This window comes from Lissotriton helveticus, chromosome 10, assembly GCF_964261635.1.
Source record: "Lissotriton helveticus chromosome 10, aLisHel1.1, whole genome shotgun sequence".
Lineage (NCBI taxonomy): Eukaryota > Metazoa > Chordata > Amphibia > Caudata > Salamandridae > Lissotriton > Lissotriton helveticus.
In genome coordinates, this window is record NC_136071.1 from 748,112,819 (window position 1) to 748,136,007 (window position 23,189).

At 46.6% G+C, this 23,189-nt stretch overlaps 1 protein-coding gene across 2 annotated transcripts in view; it reads right to left on the reverse strand.

Moving 5' to 3' along the window:
* The window catches only part of PITRM1 (pitrilysin metallopeptidase 1), a 434,374-nt gene that overhangs the window by 126,125 nt on the left and 285,060 nt on the right, over positions 1-23,189 (reverse strand). For both annotated transcript variants that reach the window (XM_078663309.1, XM_078663308.1), the window contains 2 exons: positions 13,868-13,980; positions 6,084-6,209 (listed from right to left, as the gene is read on the reverse strand). In XM_078663309.1, coding sequence (XP_078519435.1) covers positions 6,084-6,209; positions 13,868-13,980 — 239 coding nt within the window. The remainder of the gene's footprint in view (positions 1-6,083; positions 6,210-13,867; positions 13,981-23,189) is intronic.

The window sequence follows — 23,189 nt, forward strand, 5'->3', positions numbered from 1 at the left end:
TTGGTGGGGTAAAACTCTCAGAGGTGAAGGTTTGGATTCCAGTTAAAGAGACAGAAAAAACGGAACCGATTCTGTATGATGTCTGGGGTTGTCCTACAGGGGAGGAAATTACTGTTCGAACTTACTAAATTCTACTGCACTATGATGCTTGCTCCCAATTGTTTATTTATCAGTTGGTTCCCCTTTCACATTCAACATTATCTAGACAAGATGTAACATGTACATGCAAGGAAATGCCTCCTTTTGTATGCTCACCCCCAATTTATTGACTGATGCTGCTGGTTTTCGACTCCGAGTGCACGGAGGATAACATAAAACATAACGTGACATTAAACATGATAAAACATAACGTGTACTTGTAAAGTACAAGTTCACCAGTGGGCATCTTGGCGCTGAATAATCGATGATCATTATTACCTAATTCAATGTAGTCATTTTATCGACCTTTGAAGGATGAAAGGCTGAGTGGGCCAGTCAAAATTTGAACCTGTGACCAGGAGGTCAAATACAGTCCCCTACAGTGGAAGTACATGTCAAATATCCACCAGACCTCAGTGCCAGTGCCCTGACCCAAAAGCGTATGTCCAATTGGCTGCACTCAAATGCAAATGGCTAACTTACCTGTAAATCCCTAGTAAACTGTACACTGGTACCCAGGGCATGTAAGTTAGAATGGGTAACCCAGGGCTTGCACTACTGATTATGCCACCATGAGGGCGCCCTAAGTAAAACAAGTCCTGCAGTCCGCCACTGGAGACTGGTAGAGAATTTGTGCACGGCTAGCCTGCCTTTGCTATTGAAAGCAATGGCAGAGCCACCACTTCCCCTGGACATGAGTGTTAGTTACCCTTTCTGGAAGGCATACCAAGCCCTAATGGCAGGGTGCAACATATGCCACAGACAGGACATGTACTTTACATATCCTGGCAGCAAAATACACGAAACCACCATTTTACTGAGGAAGGACTTGGTCATCCAATTGGCGAGTACAGGGTTACCTGCTCATCCCTCAGTTGTGCTAACTCCTGAACGGTGCAACCAACATAGACACTTCAAAGCATCAAACAACTTGATACATTAAGCCCTACTTCTACCTCAAGTCGAAATTAAAGTAACGTATTGCAGTGTGCAGCTTTTGCAAAGCAGCCATTGTCTTGCCTTTAAAACTCCTGTGCCTTCCCGGGAACACATGGAGTATGCTCCACAACACAGCTTTCTGCCCTCCTGGAGAGAAGTGCAAACTTCTGTCAGGAAGGAAAACACGGAGGGACTGCAGGCCAGGGAGGTGTCACCTGCCTCCTGCAGGGAGCCACTTGGGTATTAGCTTCAAAAGGCAAGTTTTAAAGGTAAAGCCACCTTTGAAGGACAGATTTGTAGAACGAGAGTGGAGCGTGCTTGTGGATTGTTGAGCTAGATAGGCTGGCAAGGGGGCAGAAAGGAGCAATCAGTTGCCAAATCAGTTTTCCCAGGGGCATGTAGCCCTGAGGTAGCCACAATGTGGGTATCTTCCTAGACAGTTATATACATAATAAGGAAATACAGAATATGTGTCTCATGTATCATGTATGAACAATGTCAATCATATACAATCAAGTGAATTTTTTTTTTTAAACCGAATTATGTGGTTTATTTTTATTCAGTACTTAATACATAAAGATAAAACAGTGCAAATCCAATAAACAGAGCTGTGGCAGAGCTGTATACTGTTCGACGCGTGTTTCGGCGTTTTTCACGCCTTCGTCAGGAAGTAAGGCCACAAATTCCTGTATAGCTACAACAGGAAGCCTCGAAATATATGAAGAGCTGAATGCTTCTGTATTGGGTAGTACCTTATTTTTTAAAAAGGACAGAAATCGTTCAGGATGACCTTTAGTTGAAGGTTTCTTGATGTATTGTATAGTTCTGAAGTAGTGAAGAGGTTAAAATATCCTTAATGTGATACCGAGATCAGGCGATATAAGATTATGAAATCTTGTTGTTAATTAGTAGAATCATGCATCGAGTACATCTTGTGCAAGTATTTCAAATTGATAGATCAGAAGATAGGGCGCATGGACAGGGATGGATGCCCGTATTCTTGAACTCCTGCGCACGTTGAGGACTGTCGTGGAATGGTGGCAGTCTGGCGTCTGTTTGATGAAGCCCTGAGGTAGCCACACCAGAGGGTGGGTAAGGAAGGTTTGTACAACAAGAGAGGGGTTTCAACATCTTGGGAATGGGCAAGATGGTGAATCTTGGGATAGCCAGATGCCGCACTCCACAGGAAGTGGTCAGGCCAGGAGGGAACCTGGTTGCCCATTGGCTAACAACTGCATCCGGCCCTGGGGGCACTTTCTGAGCATAAAGGGGGCACCCAGACATCTAATCTCGACTGACTTGGAAGATGGACCATAGAAGAACTGCCTGCTGCACTGAGGGACCAGGGAAGAGAGAATGTATCGACAAGGACTGCAACTGCTGCACCTGGTGGCTAGCAAAGCGAGGGGCTGTGCCTGCTGCATCCTGTCAAGGAAAAGCGGTCTCCAAGGCTCAGCCAAGCCAAGAGAACTCCATGGGCCAGCTGACTGGCCTCCTACTTGCAGCACAGGACAACTGAAGAAGCCGGCAGGGGCAATTCGGTGGACCAAAGTCATCAAGCTACTACCACCGCCGTCGTGCAGTACTGAGGACCAAGACCCGACACACAGAGTGGAATCAGAGTTTGCAGTGCCCAGGAGTGCTGTCAGAGAGTTGATGGGACCCTCAGAAGTAAAGTGATCGACCCAGGAAGGATTGGCCTGTGACCATAACAGGTGACTGGTAGTCCAGTGCGACTGGACTTCGGCCAGACTGGAGAAGAATTTGTGGGAAGCTGACCTGGCAACCAGTCTCCCCTTCTCCATCTTCATGGACCGAGGAATCCCTCCAGGAAAATCCCGGTTGAGCACGTTGCATCCATAGCATCCTTGGAGCATCTCAAGCATCCTTCATCCCTTGCATCAGAACCACTCTATAGGAATCCACTGCAATGCGAATAAAGTGTCTGGAATTGTTGAAAGACTGTTTCTCCTGTAAAGGTAACTGTTCTGGAGGACCTTGCTGGTTCCCCTCATTAGCTCCCTGACAGTTCATTGCCCCAAGTAGTGCCAACCTTTGACATTTAAGCTACATTTTCCTTGAAAAAGTTTCTAAGTCTCATATTAGTGGAGTTTGCCAAGGCTTGTTTAATGTTGAGTGCAATTACTTTGATTTATTATTGCATGTAAAACCTACATCTCCGGAACCCTTCGGTGGATCTTTTGCATTCTAGTGTAAAAATTCATATAAAAATAGTCTATTTTCATAAATTGGAGTGTGATTTGAGTGTTGTGTCCATTTCTTCTACAATTGTTTTCGTGCTGTTTAAATGCTTAACATTTGTTCCTCTATTTATGGTAATTTTCTATTTGTAATTCCATAAACAGAGATATCTTTTGTTTTGTACCTACCCATTAGACCTGGAATCCATGACATGGTTCCCCGTTCTTTTTTGCACCTACCTCTTGTATTTTTTGACTGTCTGCCCGGACTTTGTTTTGCTGGTTTAAATGCTCTGGGAACTTTACTACTGCTGACCAGTCCTAAGATACAAGTGCTCCCTGCGTAAATTGTGATTCGGATTGGTTCTCCATGATTGGCATATTCGATTTACTGCGAAGTCCCTAGTAAATTGCACTGAGGGTGCCCAGGGCCTGTAAATCAAATGCTACTAGTGGGCCGCTGCACTGATTGTCCCACCCACACAAGGAGCCATTCAAAGGAGCCTCAGACCTGTCACTGTTGTGTCTGTGCGCGCAGTTTTTAACTGCATTGTCTAACTGGAAAGTGCACCCACTTGCCAGGCCCTAACCTTCCCTTTTATTGCATGTAAGTCACCCCTAAGGTAGGCTCAAGGTAGTCCAGTGGGCAAAGTACAGTGTATGTGAAAGGTAAACATGTGCTGGTGTGTTTTACATGTAGCAATAGTGAAAGGTTGACAATTTCGTTTTTTACTATTGCAAGGCCCGTCTCTCCCATAGATTATCATTGTGGCTGCCTTGTTACAGTTTACAAGTGTAACTTTCAAATGGGAAGGGATAGAGATTTAGAGTTTCACCTCCCTGGGCTCACACAAATAGAATGGAGGTGTGCCCAGCATATCCTGAAGGGTCTTCCTGAGCTAGGGTGGTGGGAGGAGTGGTCACAGACACTTGAATAGGGCTATGTTAGCTCTTCACAATGTGGTCTCAACCCCCTTCAGTGTGGCTGTACAAGGGAGGACGGAACTGGTTCTAGTAAGCAAAAGATTTTCTTTGAAACCTGCACACTTCAAAGGTTGGGAGTAGTTTAAGTAGGGTGACCCTTAACCCAGAACTTTAAAACACTTCTGGACCAAGAGGAACTTCTGCCAAGGAGAAGAGCTGTGAGGAGGAGGAGGAGGAGGAGGAGAAGGAGGAGTAGTAGTAATGCCCTTTTTGCTGTGTGTTTCTTTGCTGGGTTGGCAGGTAGTCGTTGTTTCTGCTTTGGAGAGGACAAAGACAGAACTTTGCTGGGTATCCTGACTAAGAAGATTCTCCAAGGGCTTGATGTAGAGCTGGCCTCCTGTTAAGAAGTCTCAAGGGCACTAACTAAGACTTCACCTGCAGCATCTCTTAACTCCATTGTTGTGTGTTCTGACCTGCCTTGTGGTGGCAACTCCAGTTCCAGGTTCTTGGAGCAAGTGTTGCTGAAAATCTATGCATCGCGCTCCCAACACAGTTTTTCCCACAGTAAACTGCTGTGCATTGGGAAAAAAACCACACACTGCGGCAGTGTGGTTGAAAATATTGACGCAGCACATGACCACGACCAAAGAAACTGCCACAGCCCGAGCGTCGAGTCTCTAAAGCCCGAACTCCTGCTCTGACTCAAACGCAGGCCCCGCCGTGCGCCTGGAAAAATCGATGTATCACATATCTGTGGCTGCAGAAATCGACACAGCGCAGTTGAATCGATCCATAGCGCCTGCATTTTTTACATGCATCGCACCTGTGTGCCAAATCTACATCAACGCTGGGCTTTCAATAAGAAAGCGACACATCACCTCCCCTGCGTGGCAGTAAGGAACAGACGGATCCTCCCCAGGAGCAAGGAACAGATGCATCACCTTCCCTGCGAGTAAAGAACCTACGCATCACCTCCCCTGCACCAGTTTTGTAATTTTGACGCATCCAAGGTACTTTGTGCTAAAAGTGATGCATCCATAAATTTCTATGAACAGAACTGTTTTTACCTTTTAAAGTCATAGTTTGATATTTGTATGTCGGATTTGTGCAGTTTTGGCCTTGTTTTGAATAGATAAATATATGCTATTTTTCTAAACTGGAGTGGAGTCTTTTTGTGGTGTTTTCACTGTGTTGCTGTATGTCTGCACAAATGCTTTACACATTTACGCTGTAGTTTGGCCTGACTGCACTGTGCTGAGGTAACAGAGGATGAGCAAAGTCAAACTTAGTTGTGTACTCTACTCATCCTGACTAGAAGGAAGGGTCCCTACTTGGACACAGTGTATACCACTGCCAACTTGAGACCCCCAATTCTAACACTACCCATGCGTAATTTCCAATCACAGGTACAATCGCCATAAACAACCTTTGTCTCTCTGGCACTTTGTTTACCACCAAATCCTTCAATAAAATGTCTGAAAAGAAAAAGAAAAACCACTTCTTCCTCTGTGCAAGTATTTCTGCTCAATGCTACAGCTACCCAGGGTTGAGCTGAGGGATTTACCGACGAAACCCAATGGACCTAAAGTGTCTGGTAAGTGTATTACGCGGTGAAGTTGCGCAACCACACAATATAATACACCACATTTCCTCACCGTACATATTTATGATTACATAAACAATGTGTCTTACTTTCAGTTATATCAGAGTTGGCAACATAAACTAGTGTTACTCACACAAAAATTGTGTCAAGTATTATTGCACATATATTTCTAGCTAGTAGTTGCATGCTTAGCTGAGTCCGCAAATTGTATAAATCAACACTTTAGGCTACAGAATTAACCAAACTTTATCAACTAATGTTGGAGATCTTATTTTTACCTGTATGAGTAGAACTGAAATACTCCGTTCTGACTGAGTTTAGCACCTCCCCCATATGCGCCTCCTTTTTCTCTAATTTCCCCATGTAGAAACTTTGCTGTCATAATCCGTGCAAGAATCCTAAGACTGTAAAAAAAAAAAAAAAAAATACAAAAATTAATTGGCAGGACGAGTACATATTCATAATTTAGTAGCAAACTATAAGTTACATTTCCATTCAAGTAAATAATTACTTTGCGCGATGTTAAATTAAATTGGTTAAACAGGCATCAGTGAAAGTTGGAATGTCATCAGGCCATATTTGAGACAGGCACTTATAAACTTAACATATTACTTGCGACAAGATGCTTACCAGCCAATCCGTTCAAAACTTTAAAATAATACATTTTTCAAACCCATTTAATTCGACATTGGTTGCAAAAACTGAAACCATGACAATTGGAGCAACAACTCAGTTGCAATACATTGTTTTTCATCAATCACTGCAATTATGCAGTCCTGTCCTACTGCTACAGCGTTTTCTGCATAATTATGGATTTACACATAATCAGTCTTCTTCTGAAGAATCTGAAGGTTTTAACAAAATAATTGTGGATAGCTCTGCACAGTGGCAGGCTTTTTGCCAAGGGGTAGCATGTCACCTTTCATTTGCTGATTGCTGGATTTAAGTGTGCTGGGACCGAACGCCCCCCCTCCCCCCTCAAGCGTGAAGTATCGATCGTGTTACGCTGTATTGAGTGCTCACCCATATGAATCTGGAATCCTGTTTTTGGTTTTTTTTTTTGCCTCACCCTCACACTAATCTAGTGTGCACAAAAGATTAGGCACATCCCTAACATGAGTAAGGTTCTGGAAAGAGGGTGGGACGTACAAAACATGGCCTCATTTCTATGACAGCGGACTACCATCCCTGCCATGGTCTTAGCATGCAGAGTAGTGGTGACAGCATACCATGTTTTGTGAAATCAGTAGTTGCGACCAGGCCTTTTTAGGTCTCGCGTGCATAGGTAAAAGACCTTTAGCAATCGCTTTGGCTTTTCAGCCAAAAACGTGCACTCGTTCCATTGCCTTCAATGGCGACGCGCGCACGTTTGGCGATTCCCTTGTGGGAGCAAGCAGCTGGTGCCATATGTTATCAATTATCGCACCGTGCTGCCCGCTCCCGCAAGGGAATCGCGCAGGCCCCCTCCTCTCTCCCCTCGCGAGGCGCGCGTTAATTTATGTGGGGATTGCCCCACAAAGCCCTGAGCACTACTGCTGCCGTATTGCATGTGCGTGTGCTGGAATAGCCAACGCTGGATAGACACTGTACAGGAAGTTCGACATTACGTTTTTCAATAGGAGGTTCAGAATAGACCGTATTTAAGAAACAGGAACTACGAACAAATACCCCACCATCTGATTATCATTTATTAGTCTCACCGGGAAACTTTGGCCCTTCCTACTATTAAGAAAGCCGACCTCTCAGTATGACGCCCTATCACAAGGTGACATATTAACTTGAGCAGCCCTTGTGATGTCCGGGACATAGACATGCTTGTACACCCCTGTGACTCACTTGTTTTTTGTAGCACATCCCAGTCAGGACTGACACATTAAGCCTTCCGGGAAAGCACAGCTGTTTTTCAGTCACCACCTTTTCGATATTGTTATTTCTGCTTACAGCGAAAACAAAGCGATACCAAAGGGGATGATGGACGGAGCGTTTGAGCAATTCAAACACTTACCCCCAGTCAACTGATCTGCGTTTAATCAATCACCATTCTTTAGCTCACTCCACCACCCTAGTTCAGACTTGGCTATATGCAAATCAGTCTGACCCTGTGCCTCATGGGAACAGTCCAGCCCGAAATGCCAAGCCATGTCTTTTCTGGACCGGAAACAAGCATCCTGGGACCGGTTTCGGGTTCATAACCCTCATCAGCCAGGCTATCTTGAATCCAGTGGCAAAGTGAGCAAGAGACCCACGTCTGGGCATACCCTGCCAACTGAGGGCGAACAAAGCGATACCAAAGGGGATGATGGACGAGGCATTTGAGCAATTCAAACACTCACCCCCAGTCAACTGATCTGGGTTTAATCCATCACTATTCTTTAGCTCACTCAACCACCCCAGTTCAGACATGGCCATATGCAAATCAGTCTGACCCTGTGCCTCATGGTAACAGTCCAGCCCGAACTGCCAAGCCATGTCTTCCCTGGACCGGAAACAAGCATCCTGAGACCGGTTCCGGGTTCATAACCCTCATCAGCCAGGCTATCTTGAATCCAAAGGCAAAGTGAGCAAGGGACCCACGTATGGGCATACGCTGCCAACTTAGGGCGAACACAGCGATACCAAAGGGGATGATGGACGGAGTGTTTGAGCAATTCAAACACTCTCCCCCAGTCAACTGATCTGGGTTTAATCCATCACCAATCTTTATCTCACTCACCACCCCAGTTCAGATATGGCCATATGCAAATCAGTCTGACCCTGTGCCTCATGGGAACAGTTTGTTTCCAGTCGAGGGAGGACCTGGCTTGGCAGTTCGGGCTGGACTGTTCCCATGGGGTACAGGGTCAAGACTGATTTGCCTATGGCTGGGTTCAAACTGGAAAGGCATGGTGAGCAATAAAATGATGGATTTAGGCCCAGATCTCTTTACTGGGATTAATGTATGACATTGTTCTGCATTCTGTCCGTCAACTGTTGTTTTTGCATTTGTCACCCCGAGTGGGACGGGTATGCTCAGACGTGCGTCCCGTGCTCTCCATGCCACTGGAATCAAGCTATCCTGGCTGAAAGCCCGAAAGCGGTCCTAGGATGCTTGATTCCAGTCCAGGGAGGACCTGGCTTGGCAGTTCGGGCTGGACTGTTCCCATGGGGCACACGGTCAAAACTGATTTGCATATGGCTGGGTTCAAACTGGAAAGGCATGGTGAGCAAAAAAACAATGGATTTAGTACTGGGGTGAAAGTATGACACTGTTCTGCATTCTGTCCATCAACTGTTGTTTTTGCATTTACAACGAAAACAAAGCACTCTCGGGAACTGTCCCCTTTGTTTTTTTGGTTCCTCCGCCCATGAACCCTTTCAGCTTTACCTTGCCTGGTGAAGAGAACGCGGAATGATGTTGTCTGACCTCCAGGACAGCGTACAGGAAGCTATTATACGCGGCTGACTCCCGCCAGTGCTTGAAGTGACACAGCCGATGCGCACCCCGAAAAGAGGAAGGGACCAGTGAAAGACATCATTGACATGGGTGCGATTTGGTTTTATGTCCATGCCTGTGATGTGATTGCTGAGGCAGCTTGGAAATCTTACTGAGGCACGCCAGGTACAAGGGGGAAATGTTACTGTGAAATGTGCGTCACAAGACTCCTGCGAGTGAAATAGGTCACTGAAGTTATTTCCACGGGCAGCATTGCCGCATGCATGTGGTGGTGTTTTTACTGTCAGAAAGAATGCTAGGGTGAAGGCCCTTTCAGCGGATGTGCAGAGTACAAGCGCATTTATTTATACAGTGGAAACTCCTGTTTAACAAGTGCCCGATACAAAACATTGAAGGCATCATGCCCCCCCTCCCACCCCCCACCCAAGTGGAATGGAGTTCCTTTTCTGGGTGAGACTGACTTTGACGGGCTACTGGTCAGCTAGCTTATCAGAACAGGTAAATATGAAGAGACATATTTACTAAAGTTTAAAGCAGCGCAAGGCAGCAAGCAAAGTTGCTGCGATGCGTTGCGTGCAACGGAGAGGTAAGAAATGCACCATATCAACTAAGATATAGCCACATCTGCTCTTAGCGCCAGCACATTCTGTGCTGCCCTGAGGCACAACTAGAGCCACATTTTGGGGTGGCTTATAGAAATTTAGGGGGGCTTAGCTTTACTAGTAATAATTTATTTCTACCCTTTTTAGCAAAATTAGTAAAATTAAAGACTGAGGAAAAAACGTATACTCTAACCTATACCTTGTAGTTTGCATGCAGCTCTTTGATGCCAGTTGATAGCTCACTGTGCTATAGTAGGATTGTAACTTATGAATTATAAGAAACAAAAGGATCTCTGTGACAAAATCAATGAGCAACTGACTGGGCTTTAAGTGGGATGAAAAAACTGGGGGATCTCTCAAGGGGGAGTGACCAATGTAATCAAGGGTGTGGTTTACGCTAAAAATCTGTGCTTAGCATAGTGTGCCGCCCGTCTTGTTTTTGCTGTTTCTGACACTGCATCCAGATATATGATACAACAAGTAACATCCTACCTACAACAGTACAACAGGTCAGGACATAATGGCTTTGTCAATGGTTGGTAGTTGCATAAGATAAATAAGCAGCAACTATGGCGTGTATATAATACTGAAAAGTTGCTGCTGCCGAGTTTCAAAGAGAGAAGGGAAATCCAGAGAAAAAATTACTCTCTTTAAAGGATTTCCCTTCCCCTACAAAGGTCAACTGGCATGACGTCATGCCGTAACTTCTCCACAAGTGAGAAGTGAGTAGTGTGAGCAGCGCACATCGATGTGCCTGCTGTCACTGCAGTCCATAAAAAAGGTACCGCCTGTGCCAGGGCACAAAACAGAGCCCGATAGAGACCCATTTCGAGGCCCCCTTAAAAACAAGCATTGGCATAGCCAATAGGTCTCGCTGTTGGGACCTTATAAGTATTTAGTTATGCAGCACAATATCCTTGGAGCAACAACATCAACTGTTGCATGGCTAAACACGTATAAGGTCCCAAAGGCGAGACCTATAGGCTATGCCAATGCTTGTTATCCATGTAATGAGTAGAGGCCGGCTAGCTCACCCAGATAAAGTTCTGCTGCTATACACTAACCCAGGTCCTTGCACGAACATCCCAGTGCATGTTTGCATGCATGCAAAGGTACGGTCTGAGTGACCTATAGATTGTGAGTAATGGAGGCCTTTTGTTTCCATTTTGGATAAAGGGGAGGTTGTTTTCCCAGAGAGAGGAACAGTGTTTCTGACATTCCTGAAACCCGATGGAGGAGACAGATACAGAAGTGGGCTCCCTGGGTAGAGTGAGGACCTGTTAATTAGCCTTCCTGGTAACTCCCATTTGGTAGATGGTAGGGGGTTAAGGGTGGCACTGCAGTCTGTGTTGTTCAGAGTGTGAATGGATTCTTGGGAGAGGGTCAGCCTTTTGTTTATTTTCCTAGTATCTGATCAGAGTGACAGATGACAGCTAGGTGAACAAACCTCACACCTTTTAGTGCCTCTGTTGTGCGCGCTCCACACTGGAGACTACTTCAGTGAGGCGCATCAAACTACACAAAGGCTGTGTGTAGAACCAAGCGAAACCATTTCTGAGAGTGCTTACAGAGAATCCACATTCTCGGTCTGCTTTATCTGTATAAAAGTGGGAGCTGCCGACCAACTTGTTGTTCCAGCTCCAAGTTCTCTTTGACCAAGGAACGTGGTGTTTTGCAGAATACTCAAGATGATTGCTGTGCACCCAAATATGGTATCTGCCTGACAGCCAGCTTCACAGATTTAAGTGTGCATCATCTGGAGTGTAATATGAAAGTAAGGAGAGCTGTATTTCAGTCTTGAAGTGCCTAGAGGTTGAAGTGCCAGAAAAGGAGAGGGCAGGAAAGTGCCAGCCTTACAGGAGGTGCTGACTACCAGGGCAAGTAGAAGCAGCCGATTCCAAAGCAGTCTCCTTCAGAAAGACTCGAGAGAGAGCAACAGCAATGATCCTAATAACAGCCTGCACTGTAGCACTGTCTTCAAAAGTGCCCAAGCAGACTACCACTGTAACTTTGAAGCAACTGTTTCATAGCAGTACTTTGTGTCCAAAGAAGACTGTGAACATGAGTATTGGCCCCCAAAGCAGAGTGTGCCAATGTAAATCGGACGTGCAGCCAAAGCACACTGCAGTGACAACTGACCAGATGAAGGTGCTATTTCATCTCTGTGAGTGTTGTTAAAGCTGCACTAGTGTCCTTAGAAATATTTTCAGCAGCCCATAGCCTTTGGCCACACTATCTCACCCTGCCCCTGGAAGACAGCCTGAAAATGACTGGAGAATACCATTAATGCCGAAACCACTGTCAGGCAGAGTTCGCTAGGCAGTCTCCCCAGATGCTTCTTCCACAGATGGGACAGGAGTGTTGACACACTTGCAGCTGGGTGTCTTCCTCTCAGAAGAGGGAGGAAAACCAAAAGTGTGCCGCGGGTCCCAACCACAACCAGCGGAGAGACAAAACTCACATTGGTGAGATTTATTTACTGAGATTAAGACTGTAAAACTGAGTGCACAAACTCTGAACAAGGGGGGTAGCACTGCACCTGTACTATTGAGATTAAAGTGCTGAAGTGGTTTGCAGAGCCATAGTAGGGAAGACCCTAGCACATCAGACAAGGGACAACCAAACCCCCACTCATGGTGAATCGAACTTTCAAGTTTGTTTGGATTAGATTAAAACGTTGCACGATTTAAAATATGATATGGTCACCACTTATATCATGTTGTTGCAAGATATAGGATATTATATCTGTCAACCGAGCGTATGGCCGTTTCTATCGTATAGAGACGTTTAAACGAAAATATTTTCTGTTGACAGCCAGCTCTTTATACGATGACCCCTTTATGAGAAACTTGGTTACGGCCAAATGCGGCAGGAAAAACGGCGTCCAAACCAAATTGGGTGTTGGCGCCAAGCAGCTCAAAGCGGATGCGCCAAACCTGAAAATTCGATTCACCATGAGTGACTTCTGAAATACACTTGGTTAGATATAAATCGCATTATCCTGGAAATACGGCTCTTTGAGATACATTTTGGTTATCATCTGAAAAATTACAATTTTATGCAACTAATCTCTAGATAAGAATTAATTTGGGACTCCTGAAGAAGGCGTTTTTCTAACGCCGAAACGCGCGTCGAGTTACTTATTGTCACTATATGATTACATGTTTTTAAGTGGTCTAATTTTGGTCATGATTATGTTTTAATTTTATTTTGTGTATAACAATTATTGTGTATCTTGTTTTTATGAACCATGATTATAATTTAAATGTACATTAAAATATAATTCTTTTTAATAGTGTAATTTTGTATGTCTATTTTCTGTACAACCTTTCTTCTGTTTCATTTTTATTATTGCCTAGGAATGTTATATGCAATCCATTATGACATTTGGTGACAGAGGAGGTCTTCCCTGGCCTACTAGATGTAGATTTTCAATGAAATGACCCCCAAAACAGCTTACAGAACTTTAAAAGCTGACAATGAGTTCTTTCAAATGCAGGGTAGACCAGGAAAAACAGAATAAGGTCAGGGAGAAGTTAAGAGCATAGTCTCGGAGACTCCCTCACACACAAGAGGAAGGAGTCTGACCTAAGGTGACCCCTAGAAAAATTGGTGACTAGTTTTGAATGCTTAGCACCTCAACCTCAAGTTTGGATTGTTTCAAATGAGGTGGATGTACTACTAAACAAACTCTGCAGTTAATGTCCATTCCCATTTTAACACAGTTAACCGCTATTTAAAACTGCCAGGTATACCCAATTCCCAACCTCGTAACTGGGAAGGATTCAAGCATGTGAATATATAAAGCATCCAATGCTGTAGCAGGAAATAGCTTCGCTATCCTCACAGTAAGTGCGGTATTTCCTACTGAACATCATATAGTCTTCATGTGCTTTCATTAGTTATAGATCTGAACCTCATTTTGCTACTATAAACCTTAATGAAACAACACCATGAAGTTAAAACAGTATCTAAAAGAAGATACCCTCAGAATGTACACTGAATTTACAAAAGGTAATGATTTTACCTTGCATAGTCTGGGTTGGTATATGGAACAGTTCGAACACATTCACCAACGTAATTCACTGGAAATGGAAGTGAAAAGTGTGTCTTCATCTGGCATGGCTTGAATGTAGGATCCTATAAAACAAAATAGAAAAAAAAGCTGGGTAACAAGGGCAAGTCAACACAAGTTCAAATGTCTTACTTTATACAACATGAGGGGTGACTTTGGCAAAAACCTTTGCTTTACTTTTAATATGCTTCATACTTATTGCTAAACACCACTACAATTACAGATTTCTCACTTACTCTTGCTTTAAAATGTATGTTTTTACTATTTTTTTTTTCATTTCAGCCTTAATGCCCAAACGCTGGTTCTAACCATTTCCCTTTCTTGATACTGCCTCACACTTTATAATCCAACACCTTCTTGAAAACATTTGCTTTGCTTTTACAAGTCTTGAATTTAGGGCCCATTCAAGGTTTCATTTTCATTTTTCTCGCTGTCTTAAAGAACAGAACACGTTATTTGCCTTCAGTAACACCCTTTCTGGTATAGAATATCTAACCTCAGATTCCTCTCACGTTTGGAATGTTTCCAAGGTGTCAGAAGAGATCTGGAAACTTTTGAGCAGTATCAGTGGCAGACTGAAACTTGAGGGGGTCCTCCCTGCAACCCCCTCACCCACCTTTTGCTCTGCACCTAGGCAGGACCTTAGGCCAGGGGCCTGCTGTCTTACTCAGTGTCCTGTGTTGAGGGGACACCCTTTGGCTGCCCTTCCCACCCTCCAAACCACGGGGACTGCAGGGGCTTATGCCACGGAGTAGTACTTCTGTGAGCCAGTAGGAGTTGGGGGACCATAGAGGCGCCATTCCCAGGCAGGGACCTCAATTGCTTTCAAAACAGCCTGTGAAACCAGATGCAGAACCCCAACAGCAAACTGGATTTGACCAATGTGTAGATTCCTAGACTTGGGACTTGTTAATGGATTGAGCCAGATTCAAAGAACTGGGTGGAGAGGAATCTGCAGCTAGAGTCTCCACCAGATAGTGTTACGGAAGGTAAGTAACCTGTTCTTCTGATAGAGACTTCAAACCATAGATTCCTCATCTTTTGAAAACATACCAGAGCAGTACGTATTAGTAGGTGGGTCTGTGAATTGGCGCAAACCAAAGAGTCCTGTAGGATCGAGTGTGCAAAATAACACTCTCAGCTAACCTTAATGTCTAGACAGTAATGCTTTGTATGGTGTGATGCCCATATAGCTGCCTGGCAAATGTCTAGGACAGGACCTCTGCCTACCAACACAGTATGAAATGCGTTACTTACCTGTAACTGCAGTTATCCAGTATTAGTGTCTTTCATAGATTCACATGCCTGAATCATTCCCCGTCGTCGAGACGGGAGCCTCCGGTATATAAAAAGTAATGTCCTAAAGACATACATAGAAAAGAATAGGCCCAAAGGTCTCACCTTAGTAGCCTATCCACGTCCTTTTGTAGGAAGGACCAAACAGAGCAGGCCCCAAGGGTCCCACCTTGGTGGCCTATCTGTGTCCTTTTGTAAAAAAGGACCAAATAAAGTACAACAGCCAATCAGCTACCACCTCCTTCTAGAACCTTCCTGCCAGAAGCCCAAGTCTCTCAGATTTTCGTACGCACCAAGCTAGTTAGGCGTAAACTCATTAGAGAGAAAGGTGAGCCATGCCAGGGGAGGCGGGAGGGTGCATGTGAATCTATGAAAGACACTAATACTGGATAACTGCAGTTACAGGTAAGTAACGCATTTCGTATCCAGTATTTGGGTGTCTTTCATAGATTCACATGCCTGAATCAGAGTAGCGAGCAATACATTATGCACATTCTGTATGAAGAGCAGGTATGAACATGTAGATAAAACATATCACATGACTACAAATCACCAAATGCAATGGCATATAAATACAGTAAGAGAATGTGCATACCCGTAAAGGATGATGGGATGTAGTAGGGCTCACCTCACTGGAATAGATGGCGAAGCACTGCTCGGCCCACTGCTGCATCCTTCATCAGCTCAGTATCCAGGCAGTAGTGCCTGGTGAAGGTGTGCGGGGACTTCCATGTCGCCGCTCTGCAGATGTCCAATATCAGCACTCCAGCGAACAGCGCCGCAGACGTGGACATGGCTCTAGTCGAATGAGCTTTGACTCGTGAGTCTAAAGGCCGTCCGGCCTTGTCGTGACAAAAGGTGATCGCAGAAGAGATCCATCTGGAGATGCTCTGCTTTGTCAGGGGCATGCCCAGTCTTGGTCTACTAAAGGCAATGAAGAGCTGGGATGACTTTCGAAAGTGTTGTGTCTTATCGATGTAGAATTTAAGGCATCTCTTTAGATCCAGAGAATGTAGAGTTCTTTCAGCTGCCGTTGTAGGATTCGGAAAGAACGATCTAAGCACCACCGGTTCATTAAGGTGGAAGTCCGAAGGGACTTTTGGAATGAAGCGAGGGTTAGTCCTCCGAATGACTCTGTCCTCTCTGAATTGAAGAAAAGGATCCTGGATGGATAGAGCCTGCAATTCACTGACCCTTCTGGCAGAGGTTAGTGCCAGGAGGAGGGCCGTTTTCCATGAGAGGAACTTGATCTCAGCCTTATGGATGGGTTTGAAGGGATGCTTCATTAGTTGATGAAGAACCACATTGAGGTGCCACGATGGAGGAATAGGCCGGGGTCGTGGAAAGGACCTGAATAGACCTTTTAGGAATTGTTTGATGAGTCTGTCCGACCACAAAGATGGGCCTGTAGCCTTTCTTGTGAACCTTGAAATCGCCGCTAGATGCACTTTGATGGAGGTATGCGCAAGGCCAGACTGCGCAAGGTGTAACAGGTATGGTAGCAGCTGCTGTGGAGTGGCCTGGAAGGGGTGCAAGCCTTGATCCACACACCAGGAACAGAATCGCTTCCATTTTAGTGAGTAGGTTTTGTTAGTGCTGACAGCTCTAGCTTTCGCAAGGACATCTCTGCAATCCTGCGGGATGTTCAGATGGCTGAATTCTCGGTATTCAGGAGCCAGGCTGATAACTTCAGAGAGCTCAGGTTCGGGTGGAGAACCTGCCCTTGAGACATCGTGATCAGGGCCGGAAACTGCTGCAGGCGAAGAGGGGGCCGGGCAGAGAGGCGATGAAGCTCTGTGAACCAGTGCTGCCTCGGCCAGGACGGAGCAATGAGGATCAGAGTGCAGGGTTCCGATTTCATCTTCCTGAGAACCCTGGGAATCAGTGGGAATGGCGGAAAGGCGTACGCAAAGACGTTGCGCCATGCGATGGAAAATGCATTCCCGAGGGTTCCTGAGTGGTGATGCCTGCTTGCGAAGCTTGGGCATTTGGCGTTCTCTCTGGTGGCAAAGAGGTCTATGTTCGGGGTGCCCCACTTCTGGAAGATATGGTCCAGCACCTCGCTGTCCAGTTCCCATTCGTGGGAAGGAGACTTCTCCCTGCTCAGTGCGTCCGCCAAGACGTTGTCCTTGCCCGGGACGTACTCCGCTTTCAACACTATGCCATGTGTCAGAAGCCAGTTCCAGATTCTCTGCGATTCTCGAGATAACGAGATGGAACGCGTCCCCCCCTGTTTGTTCAGGTAGTGCATCGTCGTGGTGTTGTCCGTCCTGACGAGCACTGGGGAGTGACGAATGCGTGGAAGAAACGCCTGTAGAGCCAGGAAAACCGCCCGTAACTCCAACAGATTGATATGGAGCTTGGTTTCCTGTGTTGTCCATTTGCCGTTGATCTGGAGGTCCTGGAGGACAGCTCCCCAGCCTTCCAGGGACGCATCCGTAGTTATTACATGTGGCTCCGCTGGGAGCAGGAACGGCAGACCCTTTGAGAGGTGGTGGAGAGATGTCCACCATTGCAAATGATTGATAATGGGTCGAGTGACTCGTATGCGGTCCTCGAAAGAACCTGTGGCTTGAGTCCATTGCTTTGTCAGTGCCTCCTGGAGTGGGCGCATTTTTAGGCGGCAGTGTGGAACGAGCAGGATGCATGAGGACATCATGCCTAGAAGAGACTTGAACGTGCGGACCGGAAGAGTCTTCTGCGAAGCCACTGCCTTGGCCAAGGAGATGAGCTTGATTTTTCTCTCCTGAGAGGGGAAAGCCTTGACACGGTCCGTGTCCAGAGTCGCTCCAAGGAATGTGATGACCTTGGTGGGTTCCAGAGTTGACTTGGCAGTGTTGAGGGTTAGTCCTAGGCGGTGGAAAATATCCAGACAGGCGCTGGAGGACGAGGCTGCGGCAGCTGCCGTCGGTGCCTTCACCAGCCAGTCGTCCAGGTATGGAAACACCTGGTGGCCTTGTTGACGAAGAAATGCCGCTACTGGCGAGAGGCATTTGGTAAAGATCCTCGGGCCGATTTGAGGCCAAATGGAAGGACCCGAAATTGGTAGTGCTGTCCTGCCACCGCAAACCTGAGGAACTTCCTGTGCCCTTTGAGAATAGGGATATGATAGTAGGCGTCCTGGAGGTCTAAGGACGTCATGTAGTCCCCTTTGTCCAGTAGCCCAAGGATTTCTTGCAGAGTCACCATACGAAACGATTGTTTCTTTAGGAACACGTTGAGTGCCCTGAGATCCAGGATTGGGCGCCATTTCTTTCCTTTTTGGTGGATTAGGAAGAAGTGAGAGTAGAAACCCTGATTCTTGTGGGCCCGTGGAACTCTCTCTATCGCTCCCTTCTGCAGCATGGAAGCTATTTCCTGAAGAAGCAATCGTAGGTGCCTGTGTGATCGCTGGCACGGTGGCGTAGTTGGGGGGATAGAGGTAAATTCTAGGGAATGTCCAAATCGAATGAGTTGGAGTACCCACCGATCCGTTGTTATAGTTTGCCAATTTCGATGGAAGTATTTCAGTTTCCCTCCAAGTTTGAAAGAATGTAGTGGTGGAGGGGCTAGCGAGGGAGACAAGTCATTGTCTATTGCCAGCAGGTCGTTTTTGGCCTCTTCCTCGGTAATTGGACTTGCCGTAGGAAGACTGTCGGCCTTGTTGAGGTTGTCGCTGCTGAAACTGCGGCTTGGACTGCGAATATGTGTACGAAGACCTATTCTGATAGGAACCTTTGTATGCAGGTTGACCTCTTCCCCGGTTGCCACGAAAGGACTGGGTCCGGAATTGTAAAGTACCCAGAGCCTTGGCAGTATCCGTATCCTTTTTTATGGTGGTAAGGGCTGCGTCAATCTGTTCCCCAAACAGATGCTGGCCATCGTAAGGCATATCTAATATCCTGGTTTGCACCTCCTGGCGGAAAGTGGTGGCCTTGAGCCAGCCCTGTCGCCTCAGGACTGCAGCTCCTGCCAATTGCCGGAAACCAGTCATGGCGGCATCAATGGCACAATCGATGAGCTCTGAGGCTGAGGTCTGTCCTTCCAATAGAAGTGAATGTGCCTCCTCTCTGACATCCTCCGGCAGATCTGCTAGATAGGGTGCAATGTCCGCCCAGAGTTGGCGATTGTAACGTCCCAGGAGGGCTATCGAATTAGCCACTTTGACTGTCATGGCTGAAGTGGTAGTAAAGCGTTTGCCAACGGCATCCAGTTTCCTGCCCTCCTTATCAGGTGGCGTTGATAGAGGCGAGGATGGATTGTGAGAGTTCTTCTGCGCCGCTTGAGTCACCACGGAATCTGGTTTGGGGTGACCTGTCAGGCATGCCGGTGCCGTGGAGGTGGCCTTGTATTTCTTATCAAGCCTGGGCACCACCACCTGTATAGAGGCAGGCGCTTGCATGATTTGTTTGCCCTGCTTCCAAATGTAGTCAATTATGGGAATTGATCTTGAAGTCTTCCTAGTGGGCTCCTTGAAGTCATAAAGGAAGCATTCCGTTTCCTGAGTTTCCATGGACATATGGAACCTCTTAGCCGCCCGCTCAATGATGTTGTTGAATCCACCGATGTCTGCAGGTGGAGACTCCGAGGTCTGCGGATCCGGAGAGGCTGGAGAATGTGCCACATAATCTTGATCTGCATCCGGGTCCGACTGGTCGTCATCGACTTCACCTTCCTCCTGTTCCCTCTCCTCATCGTCAGAGGAGGGAGCGTCCTGAGTCGGAACCTGCGTCTTCTCAATGACCAGTGGAGTTGGTCTATGGCGAGATGAAGGAGCTGGCGCCTGTGCAGCTGGAGGTGCTGACGCAGAATGTTTCTCCGGGAACCTTTCCTTATAATCCTGTATGAGGAATTGTAGGTCCGAGACAATGGATGCGGGGAGACACACCATAGGAGTAACCTGTGCCTGGGGCGGAGGCTGGTCCTGTTGTTGTGGAAGGTCTTCCTCCTCTTCAGGTTCCTCGTCCGTGGTTTGGCATTTCAGGACTAGGTCCGATGGACTAGTAGCCTGCGTAAAGGAGTCCTCGTCCGACTCTTGACCTTGTAGTATACAGGCCGGAGGAAGTTGTTGTATCCTACCGGGCGAGATCTGGTGCGGCGTAATAGGCCGTTTAGTAATTTTCACAGTGACATGGCTCACTTGCGGTGGAAAAGCATCCATGGCGTGGGAGAGGAGTGCAGACTCCTTCCAGGGTCCTGTCGACGTCGAAAGCGACGGTGCCATGGTAGATATGCTCGTCGACGGTAATTTAATAGTCGTCGACGGTGGCTGCGACGACGATGTCTTCTTCGACGTCATTTTCGTCGACGGTAAAGTCCCCACCGTCGACGGTGTACTCCTCGTCGACGGCTTTCCCACCGTCGACGGGATGATCCTCGTCGACGAGGTAGACTTCGTCGACGGCATTGTCCTCGTCGATGGTGTTGTCGTTGTCGCCTTCGACGACGGTCTCGTCGTCGTCGATGGAGTGACCGGGATGGTCGAAGGCGTAGGTCTACTCGCCGACGATTAAGGCGTAGTCCTCGTCGACGAGGAGGAAGCCGATGAGGCCGTCGTCGTCGACACTGTCGTCGTCGACGTCGAGACGGTTTTCTGTGCCGAATGAACCATCGACGCCGTCGTCGTCGTCGCCGGGACCAGTGGCTGTTTCCCTGGGACAGGCAGGTCCTTGCCAGACACAGATGGCTTGCCCTCTGAGGACTTTTTAGAAGTCTTCATAGGAGGGGTGTCTGTGGGGCTAGGGGAAGAAACCCTTGGCCTCTTCAAGGAAAATTGCGACACTCCAGACATACTCTCACCTTCGGATACCGAGTCATCAGTCTTGGTCTTGAGCCTGTTGAGCCACAACAGAAGTCGACCTTCTCGGTCCTTGAGGGTCTTGTTGGAGAAGGTCCGACATATTTTGCAGTCCTTTGCCTGGTGGTGAGGGTAAAGGCAATATAAACATTTATCATGTTTATCGTCAATGTGAAGTCTTTTCTTGCTGCAGGAGGAACAAGCCCGGAAAAGACCTTTCTTCTGACTATCAGACATAACTTTAGAGACTAATAAAGGTTGTTTTTTGAAGAAAAAGAGAAATTCCTGAGGAGAACTCAGGTGGAGACTCCCTAGCACAACGTGCGGTAGAAAATCTGAGAGACTTGGGCTTCTGGCAGGAAGGTTCTAGAAGGAGGTGGTAGCTGATTGGCTGTTGTACTTTATTTGGTCCTTTTTTACAAAAGGACACAGATAGGCCACCAAGGTGGGACCCTTGGGGCCTGCTCTGTTTGGTCCTTCCTACAAAAGGACGTGGATAGGCTACTAAGGTGAGACTTTTGGGCCTATTCTTTTCTATGTATGTCTTTAGGACATTACTTTTTATATACCGGAGGCTCCCGTCTCGACGACGGGGAATGATTCAGGCATGTGAATCTATGAAAGACACCCAAATACTGGATAATAGCAGCATTAGCTCTGTTACAATGAGCTTGCAATCAGCCACTTTGGAGGGCTGTTTGGCCAATGCATAGCAGATCTTGATGCGGACCGTGGTCCAGCAGGACATGGTCTGTTACCGTGTGATCTTGCCTTTTTTCACTCCAGTGAACCCCATAAGATGATGATGATGTTCCACCTCATGTTCGCTGATCCATCAATGTAAAAGCTCAGTGCTGTTTTGGGGTCCAAGTGATAGAGATTCTTCTCATCCTCCTTAGAAGAGTGAGGCAGAGCATAGTACAACAACAGGGTAATGGTTTGACCGACATAGAACGGTGTCACAACTTTCACTAAGAAGGTAACGTGCATTAGCAAAAGGCAGGTTAACACAGATAGTCTGAAGCTCACTCACTCGCAGCGCCAAGGTGATATAGATGAGGAACACGGTCTTGAGGGTGACAAACCATAAAGGACAGCTGTGAAGTGGCTCAGAGGGGGTGCACATCAAACATGTGCGGACCAAGTTAAAGTCCCACTAAAATTATGTGGAAAGGAGAGGAAAGGTGTTTCAGGGCTTTAAAAAAGAAAACACTTCACAAGTGGCAATTTAAACAGTGAGGTCAGGCCCGGCAACTGTAAAAAAGGTAAAAAGAGTCGAAAGGTACCCTTTAACCATGCCCAAAGCAAAGCCTTGCTGGATGAGAGGCAAACCAAACAGAATGTCTGAAAACCTGACCTGGAGGGGGCCAATCTGTTGTGTGCAGCACCAAACCACAGATTTGTCCTAATAACAGGCACATGCAGTTTTTGTCAAGGGATGCCTGGCTGCCAAGATGACAACAGCTACCTTCAGAGGAAAGTCAAAGGTATTCAGCTTTCGCCGCTCAATCTCCATGTATGAAGGTGGAGCCACCTCTGGATGTTAACTGCCACTTGTGATCTGCAAGGAGTCGCTGGCTGAGCTAGTCTGCCCTGGCATTCAAATATTCTCTCAGGTGGTTCACCACCATGCAAATCCCGTGATGGTCCAGCCATTATCAGAGACGTAGTGCCTCCTGGCACAAGGCCCAGGACCCCATTCAGCTAGGTTTGTTTCCATACTATATGGCGCTGCTGTTGTCCCTAAGTGGTCAATATGTTTCTGCCTTCACTAGACTCCAACCGGAGTTCTTAGGCATTCTTCAGGACCAGTAAACAATACAAGTCACTCTGCATGCAGTAATACAAATAATCAAATTAATCAGATGGCTATCCTGGCCGTGATTATTTGAAGTAACAACAATGATGGGTGATTAACACACCATTTCCATCTGATGGAGGAGATACATTTTACCTCTCTACAGCCATATGGTACCCCAATTACAACTCGGCTAGTGGAACACAGGGCTCGTCCGAGTTCGCTGTGTGCTTGAGGGACCTGACAAACCACTTAGGGGGTATTTTTGAACCAAAACCCCCATCCTCTCAACTTTTACTCCTACCCAAGGGTACCACTGAATAAAGATATGGAGTCCATGGAGATAATTTTAACTTTTCACTTAAATTGGTTTTGCACTCTGCCCCTCACTCACTCACTTCTTA